Source organism: Canis lupus, chromosome 34, assembly GCF_048164855.1.
Source record: "Canis lupus baileyi chromosome 34, mCanLup2.hap1, whole genome shotgun sequence".
NCBI lineage: Eukaryota > Metazoa > Chordata > Mammalia > Carnivora > Canidae > Canis > Canis lupus.
The window spans coordinates 16491100-16500103 of NC_132871.1; the positions used below are offsets into that span (position 1 = coordinate 16491100).

The 9004-nt window shown below is 36.9% G+C and overlaps 2 protein-coding genes across 19 annotated transcripts in view; one reads left to right on the top strand and one right to left on the bottom strand.

Annotated features, from left to right (window-relative positions):
* The window catches only part of CFAP210 (cilia and flagella associated protein 210), a 38446-nt gene that overhangs the window by 26389 nt on the left and 3053 nt on the right, over positions 1-9004 (top strand). For all 4 annotated transcript variants that reach the window (XM_072811335.1, XM_072811336.1, XM_072811337.1 and 1 more), the window contains 3 exons: positions 846-985; positions 3411-3603; positions 4289-4453. In XM_072811335.1, coding sequence (XP_072667436.1) covers positions 846-985; positions 3411-3603; positions 4289-4453 — 498 coding nt within the window. The remainder of the gene's footprint in view (positions 1-845; positions 986-3410; positions 3604-4288; positions 4454-9004) is intronic.
* The window catches only part of PPIG (peptidylprolyl isomerase G), a 64177-nt gene continuing 56018 nt past the window's right edge, over positions 846-9004 (bottom strand). For 14 of the 15 annotated variants that reach the window (XM_072811328.1, XM_072811318.1, XM_072811322.1 and 11 more), the window contains one exon: positions 846-5786. The gene's annotated coding sequence lies outside the window, so the exon portion shown is untranslated. The remainder of the gene's footprint in view (positions 5787-9004) is intronic. The other variant, XM_072811319.1, reaches the window with a different exon arrangement.

Below are 9004 nucleotides of genomic sequence, written 5' to 3' on the forward strand. Positions count from 1 at the left end.
TTAGGAATATAGGCAGACATTGGATGGGGGAAGGAAGGACATTTTATACTGTGTACCATATAACTATATTAATTAAACAGTAAATGAAAATCAATGAAAACACTTAATGTATTTTTTATGATTATAGTATTTTTTAAGATTTGTTTATTTTTAAAGATTTTATTTATTTATGAAACAGAGAGAGAGAGAGAGAGAATGGAGGGGCAGAGGGAGAAACAGACTCCCTGCTGAGCAGGGAGCCCAACCTGGAGCTGCATCCCAGGACCCTGAGATCATGACCCCAGCTGAAACCAAGAGTTGGCTGCCTAACTGATCCACCAACGTTCCCCCTAGAATTATTTTTAATTACATTTTTTAAAGAAATGAAATATTTGAAATACAGGAAAGCATTAAGATGAAAAGTCACATATATAATCTCATACCCTAGAGATAACTGTTAACATTTGATACATTTCTTCTAGTAGTATATACATTATAAACTTGTCCCTATATGTTTGCAAAACTGAAATATGCTATTATGTAGTGTTTTATATTCTCCTTCCACCCCCACTTCCCCATTATATTATTTGTATCTTCCCATATCATTGAGAGTATAATTTAACTGTTTCTTCATTATTAGAGATTTAGAGGTTGTTTCCATTTTTTCACTCTAATAAATAACTTTGAGATAAAGTACATGGTACATAAAGCTTAATGTGTATCTCTGATTGTTTCTTTGGTATAAATTCCCAAGAGAGAAATAACTGAGTCAGAAGCTATGACCATTTGACAGGTTCTTGTTAGATACTCGTATGTCAAAAGATATTTTTCTTTGTAATAGGATAATACATAATTTTCCCCCCAAGGAACATATGAATGATAAGAATATCATCAAAGCCGTAGAACTGCAGCAGCAAGAGGAGGAAGATGAAAAGATTAGGAAATTTATCAAAGCAAAAAAGCGTCTTATACAAATGGGGAAAGAAAAAGAAGCTGAAACACACAGGTAACCTTTTAAAAATAATTGATGTAATTAGGGGATCCCTGGGTGGTGCAGCGGTTTGGCGCCTGCCTTTGGCCCAGGGCGCGATCCTGGAGACCCGGGATCGAGACCCATGTCAGGCTCCCGGTGCATGGAGCCTGCTTCTCCCTCTGCCTGTGTCTCTGCCTCTCTCTCTCTCTCTCTCTGTGTGTGACTGTCATAAATAAATAAATAAATAAATATTTAAAAAAATTGATGTAATTAATAAAGTACTATTTGAAATTATTATAAATCAGAAGTGATATGAGAATAGTTTTTTAAGAAAAAGTCATTATATATAACTCGGCAATTAGTGATGTGACTTCAAAGTTAGGGTTCCCTTGGAATATCAAGAACGTCTATCTGGTTGATGGTTGGAAATAGTGAAATCTCTGCTATAGGAGAGGGATATGAGCTGGAGATGCCTTTGTGAGCCATCGATATATAGATGGTAGGTAGTTAGAACAGTGGACACAGGTGACCTCACCTATGGTGAGTAGGTAAGAAATGAAAGTGGCATAGTCCCTTGGGAAGCCCATATTTAAGGGTCAAATGGAGAAAAGATCATGTGAAGATCAAAGAATAGTTTCCAGAAATTGGAAGAAAATCAGAGAAACAAGAAAGGAGAGTCTCAATAAGAAGAGAGCAGTCATTGGTATTACATCAATAGAGGGATTAAATGAAATTTTATTTTTTAAGGATTTATTTATTATTTATTTTAGAGACAGAGAGTGGGAGGGGGAGGACAGAGGGAGAGTGAGTCTTAAGCAGACTCTGCACTGAGCATGGATCCCAACGGGAGGCTCGATCTCACAACCCTGAGATCATAACCGGAGTGGAAACCAGGAGTCAGACACTCAACCAATTGCACAACCCAGGCACCCATAAGTGAGATTTTAAAAATGAAATGTCCATCAGATATGGAGGTCATTTCTTACCTTAGAAGTTTGGGATGAGGTAGGAGAGGAGAGGGGGCCAATTGCAGCACATTGTGTTTCTGTCTAGATCCTACTTTTTCCTTGTGCAGAACATTCCAATGGCTTTATATCACATGTAGAGTATATACTAAGGCCCATAAGGCTCTCCACCATCCTAATTGCCAGCTGACCCCAGCCTCACCTCTGAGACTTCATCTTGTACTATTCTTTCCTTTGCCTCTTCATCACTCACACTGGATCCTCTCTGGGGAATGCTGACTTCCCTAAACTCTTTCAAAAGGATCATTACTCAGATGTTGTCTTCTCATTCAGGTTTTCACTGACTACCTTAATTAAAATTACAGCTCCACCCCCCGCCCCCACATTGCTTATCCACTTAATTGCTTTCTTTTTCCTCATTTCGAGAGATAGCACTATTTTAACTATTTATTTTGTTCACTATCACTGTACCCCAGCTAGAGTGTTCTAGAAGAACAGATCTTTAATGTTTTTGTTTACTGTTGTGTCCCCAGCACCTGGAATAGTGTCTGGAACATAGCTGGCAATCAGTAAAGTGTTTAGGAATATTGTTGAAAGTCTAGATGCAATGTCACCTTTCCCATGAAGCTTTCCTTTTTTCTCATCTGCCTATATCACTTTCTAGCTTTCTCATGGCATATATCACCCTTTGGTGTTTATAGCTATTTGCATAAATGTCTCTTCTCCACTTTAGACTGTGATTTCCTTGGTATATGCACTGTGTCCTTTCTTATCGTTTCTCCCACATTGCTTTACAAATTCACTCAATAAATTAATGAATCTGTCGCATCTAAATTTAAAAGTATTTTTTGCCCTACTCTAAACGAAAATGCCCCTATTCTTTTAACAAATAACCTAGTTATTGTTATGTGTCAGGCACCATGCTTGGCTCTGAACTAGAGAGAGGACTTACCCATTCTCTGACCTCAGGAATCTCATAGTGTAAAAACATAGTTGTCTACCTTCATATAAATAGATGAAGTCAATAAAGTGCTATTAATAAGTTGTAAACAGGCTATATAGTAAGAGGATGGATTTATTCAGGATTTTGATAACTTTTACTTGATATTTTGAGATTTCATTGAAAGAAAGGCCTTTGATTTATTTTATAACCTAAGCCTCCAATGATAGAGTAAGGAGGGTATCTGACAAAGTACTTTGAAAATTTTTTCACTGTGAGAATTTTAATACTTTATTTCTTCACATACACGTGCACATGTGCACATACATACAGAAGATATTATATGCATTACTCCCTTTGGATTTTTAAAAGATACTTTATTCTAAACAAAGTATTAAAAATAGTTTCCACTTAATCAGTACATAGAAAGAGCAGTGGGGCTCCTTTTAGTCTTGTAAAAGAGTATAAAAGATCCAATTTCTAATGAAATTATATTCGCTCCAAAATAAATCTATTCATGAAGATTTAACAAGTGATGGTTATTTTGTTATAGGCTAATGGAAGAAAGGAGAGAAAGAATAAATAACTTCCTGAGTGAGCTAATAAAAGAGAAACTTGACAATGAAGATTTGATTATTGCTAGAGATATTGCAGAGGCTGAGGCTGAATGGGAAAAAAGAGAAAAGGAAAAATATGAAAAAAACAAAGCAGAATTAAAAGCAATTGCAGAATATAGAGCTGTTGTGGTAAGCAATTCAATTATGATGAATAAAAATAAAAAAAAAAACAAATTTAAGTCCTTTCCATTGTAGTTTCCACTCCCTCTGCTGGATAAAAACCTAGAAAAGATTTGGGAAACAACGTATGAATTATCTTCCTATATTCTTGAAACTAGACCATGTTTACTTTCTAGCAGATCACATGATAGTCAATTATAAGTAAGATATTGATAGATGCAAAATAATAATCTCTTCTGTTTCAGAGCCATCTAAAATGCAAAAATTGTTATTCACTTAGTATACATTTCAATGTTTTTTAAGACCAATCAAATAAAAATTACCCCATTGCATTTCCTTATTTCTTAATCCTTCAGATAATCCTTACATCCTACATAATTGGCCATCATAACATTTAAGTTAGATAGTTTATAAACATTGTCGCAATTCATTTTTTACCTTGGAAAGATCCTGCTATTCTGCTCCTATATTTATTTTTTAAACCAGTATCACTCAGGTTTCATTGTATGTTACCTGTTGGTCTAGAAATAAAACAAAACCAAAGTAAACTGGACATGTGGGAATCAGCCCAGGGGTATGTAATTTTCTGCTTTGCATTGCTCCTGGCTTTCTGCTTGGAGCTTTCTAACTATGCTTTATTAGAGAGCAGTGGTTGATAAAAAAATTTTTTTTCCCTTTGCCCTTTAACACCTAGATGAAAAATAAAGAGGAAGAAGAAAGACAGAGAAAACTAGAGGCTAAAGAACAATTGCTGGCTATCATGAAAGCAGATCAGATTTTCCAGGAGCATGAAAAGGAGAAAAAACGCAAAGCTGATAAAGAACATCGAGAAGTTCGAGATGCCCATATTCAGCAAATGGTAATTATTCTTAAATATTTATACTTATTTTAACAATAAATATGTAATGTAGAGTTTATGCTGGTTTTGTTTCCCAGGTGGTTTCCTTTGTCAAATCAGATCAGATGATCGTTATAGTTATGACACAATAAAATATATTAAAAATATGAAGAGTTCATTTATCTTTTTATCTGTATGAAGTTCCAATACTAGGTTTATGTCTTTTGCACAAATATTTATCCTTTTTCAGTGTCTATTAGGCTTTAGTAAATATTAAAAAAAATGCAAATGCATATGGTAGGCCATGATGCTTACCTTCTTCCTTTTACTTTTCCCCCTCTTTATAACTATAGCCCAGAGATAATGTTGATTAGGATCTCATAGGTTTCAGAGTTGGGGTGAATAGGGGTGCCAGAGATTTTAGAACATGTATAGAGGACCTGGTGTGCAATCATTTATGACTTAAAACTATTTTTCCAAAATGGCTATACCATTTTCCATTCCTAGCAGCAACGTATGCGAGGACAAGTTGTTCCACATCCTCATCATCCTTGTGTTTGTGATCTTTTAACTATTTCTAGTGTAGTGATTTCTTGTATTGTTTTGCATTTTCCTAATGACTAACGATATGTCCTTTCATGTCCTTTATTGATATTTGTGTGCCTTCTTTTAGGAGATATGTATTCAAATCTTTTGCCAATTATTCAACTGAGTTTTTTTTTTTTTAAGATTTTATTTATTTGAGAGACGAGTGGGAGAGAGCACAAGCAGAGGGAGCAGCAGAGGGAGAGGAGAAGCAGGCCCCCCCTTGAGCAGGGAGCCCAACTTGGTCCTTGATCCCAGGATCCTAGAATCCTGACAGGAGCCTAAGGTTCCTAAGACACTTAACTGACTTAACTGACTTAGGCTCCTAAGACACTTAACTGACTGAACCACCCAGGCGCCCCTGGGTTGTTTTCTTATTATTGTGTTTCAACGTGGTGGAATATATGTAACATAAAATTTACCGTTTTTCACGGTACCACTTCAGGGCCATTAAGTGCATTTACTATTACCACTACCCATCTCCAAACCTTTTTAATCATGTACACTGAAATTCTGTTCCTTTTCATTCCTTCCCCCTTTCTCCCAGCCCCTGATCATATTCTACTTACTGTCTCTATGAATTTGAATATTCCAGGGCAGCCCGGGTGGCTCAGCAGTTTAGCGCAGCCAACAGCCCAGGGCGTGATCCTGGAGACCCTGGATCAAGTCCCACGTCGGGCTCCCTGCATGGAGCCTGCTTCTCCCTCTGCCTGTGTCTCTGCTTCTGTCTCTGTCTCTGTCTCTCTCTCTCGATTAAATAAATAAAAACCTTTAAAAAAAAAAAAGAATATTCCAGGTACCTCATATTAATGGAATCATATATTTGTCCTTTTGTATCTATATTATTTTACTTAGCATAATATCTTCAAGATTCATCTCTGTTGCAGTGTATGTCAGAGTTTCCTTTTTTTTTTATTAAGGCTGAATAATATTCTATTGTATGTATATACCACATTTGTTTATACACACATCCATCAGTGGACATTTGGGTTGTTTCCATCTTTTGGCAATAATGCTTCTGTGGATATTGGTATACAAATATCTGTTGAGTCCTGCTTTCAGTTCTTTTGTCTATATACACAGAAATAGAATGCCAGATCATATGGTAATTCTAAGTTTTAACTTTTTTTTTAAGATTTTATTTATTTATTCATGAGAGACACAGATAGAGAGAGGCAGAAACACAGGCAGAGGAAGAAGCAGGCTTCACGAAGGGAGCCCGATGTGGGACTCGATCCCGGGACTCCAGGATCATGCCCTGGGCTGAAGGCAGGTGCCAAACTGCTGAGCCACCCAGGGATCCCCTAGGTTTAACTTTTTAAAGAACCACTGAACTATTCTTTTTAAAAGATTTTATTTATTTATTTATTTATTTATTTATTTATTTATTTATTTATTTATTATTTATTTATTTAACATTTTACTTATTTATTTGAGAGAGCGAGCGAGCACACAAGCAGAGGGAGCAGCAGGCAGAGGCAGAGGGAGAGAGAAGCAGACTCCCCACTGAGCAGGGAGCCTGAAGCTAGGTTCGATCCCAGGACCCTGGGATCATGACCTGAGCCAAAGGCAGATACTTAACTGGGCCACCCAGCTGCCCCAGATTTTAGCTTATTTTGAGAGTGAGAAAGAGGAAGCAGGGGGCAGGACAGAGAGTGTGCAAGTGGGGGAAGGGTCAGGAGGCACTAAGTACAGAGCCCTATCCAGGGTTGGATCCCAGGATCCTGAGATCATGACCTGAGCTGAAATCAAGAGTCAGATGCTTAACCAAGCCACCCAGGTGCCCCCTTAAATAACCATACTGTTTTCTCTTGAACACTCTGTCATTTAACATCCCAAACAGTAATATTTAAGGTTCCAATTTTTCCAAATTCTCAACATTTGTTGTGTTCTAGATTTGTCGTTAATGGTTTTGTTGTTTATTTATAATAGCCATAGCAATAGGCTTGAAGAGGATTTCTCTTGTGGTTTTCATTTGTATTTCCCTAATAATTAGTGATGTTGAGCATCTTTTCATGTTTATTGGCCATGTCTATTCAATCTGAAGACTCCTTTAGCATGTATTATAGCATAGGTGGGCTAGCAATAAATTATTTCCATTTTTAAAAAACATTTTATTTATTTATTCATGAGAGACAGAGAGAGGCAGAGACACAGGCAGAGGGAGAAGCACGCTCCATTTAGGAAGCCCAATGTGGGACTCGATCCCGGGTGTCCGGGATCATGACCTAAACCAAAGGCAGACACTCAACCACTGAGCTACCCAGGCATCCCACATTATTTCCGTTTTTTATGTGTTTGTGGAAATGTCTTTGTCTTCATTTAATTGGGTATAAAATTACTGGATACCATTTTTCCCCAGCCCTCTTAATATATTGTTCTATGGTCTTCTAACTTTCATTGTTTATAATTAGAAATCTGCTGTTAATCATATTTTTGGTCCCCTAAATCTATTATTTTCCTCTTGCTGGTTTCAAAAATTTCTCTTTATTTGTGGCTTTCAGCAGATTGATAGTTTGACAGTCAACCAATAATGTGGGTGGAGTTTAAGTTTAATTCAGTGATGTTAAGCCAATAATACTTTTACCCCTGCTACACAAGCTGTGTGTGGGTTGAAGATGTTATTCCTTTTTTTTTTTTTTTTTTTTATTGGTGAAGATGTTATTCCTAAGAACATCAAATTCACAATCTCCTCCAGACTTTTAATTTTTGCTAAGCTCCCTGGGGTCTCCTGTGTGAATGTGTAGTTTATCAATGTGAGTCAAAGATGTCCATAGAGTTTATGATTTCAGCCCTTCTATGCCCATCTCACTCCCAGAATCTCCCCTTAAATTTCTAGCTACTTTGCTACCCAATCTAAATGGATTCTAACATCATTGTCCAGCAGACCTGTAAGTTTTCACCACTTGAGCTGGGGATTTAATGGCTTATAGGGTTGCTTGTTTTTGGAATTACTATAGTCTGGACTTTTATGGTTGAATCCTTGTGGTATAGTTTATTATGTTTCCTGCATTTCAGGTAAAATCCAGTTGAGGTCAGAAACAGATTCAAATTTTTTGGTTAAAATTCCTCGTATGTGGTGGTGTATACTCGCATCAGAAGGCACATAATGACTTGTCACTTTCTGTGACATGAACAGCCTTTGATTATTGTTTAGATCTCTTGGTTCATGAGGTGACAAGATATTGATAATCTCTCATTTCTTCTTATATTCATTTGAAGTCTTCAAAGAACTTTTCATGATCAACAGTTTGGTTTTGGGGATTCCTGGGTGGCGCAGCGGTTTAGTGCTTGCCTTTGGCCTAGGGCGCAATCCTGGAGACCCGGGATCGAATCCCACGTCGGGCTCCCGGTGCATGGAGCCTGCTTCTCCCTCTGCCTATGCCTCTGCCTCTCTCTCTCTCTGTGTGTGTGTGACTATCATAAATAAATAAAAATTTAAAAAAAATCCAGTTTGGTTTCCTTGAGGTTCAGTTTTTTTTTTTTTTTTTTTTTTTTAGGTTCAGCTTTTAAAGAAAAGACAGAATAGTTGATTCTTTCCTTTTATTTTCCAATATTCAAAATAATTAGCTCTCTAGAATCTTCTAAAGATGCTTATTACTTTACCCCCATCTGTTACAATTTTTAGGAATTTAAAACAGTACTTTAAAAGTTTCTTTATACATAAACAGACATTTCTCCAAAGAAAATATACAAATGGCCAACAGACACATGAGAAAGTGCTCAAGATCACTCGGCATCAGAGAAATACAAATCAAAACCACAGTGAGATACCACAATAGTCAGAATGGCTAAAATTAACAAGTCAAGAAACGACAGATGTCGGCAAGAATGCAGAGAAAGGGGAACCCTCTTACACTGTTGGTGGCAATACAAGCTGGTGCAGCCACTCTAGAAAACAGTATGGAGACTCCTCAAAAAGTTGAAAACAGAGCTACCCTATGACCTAGCAGTTGCATTACTGGGTATGTTGATGTCCATCAACAG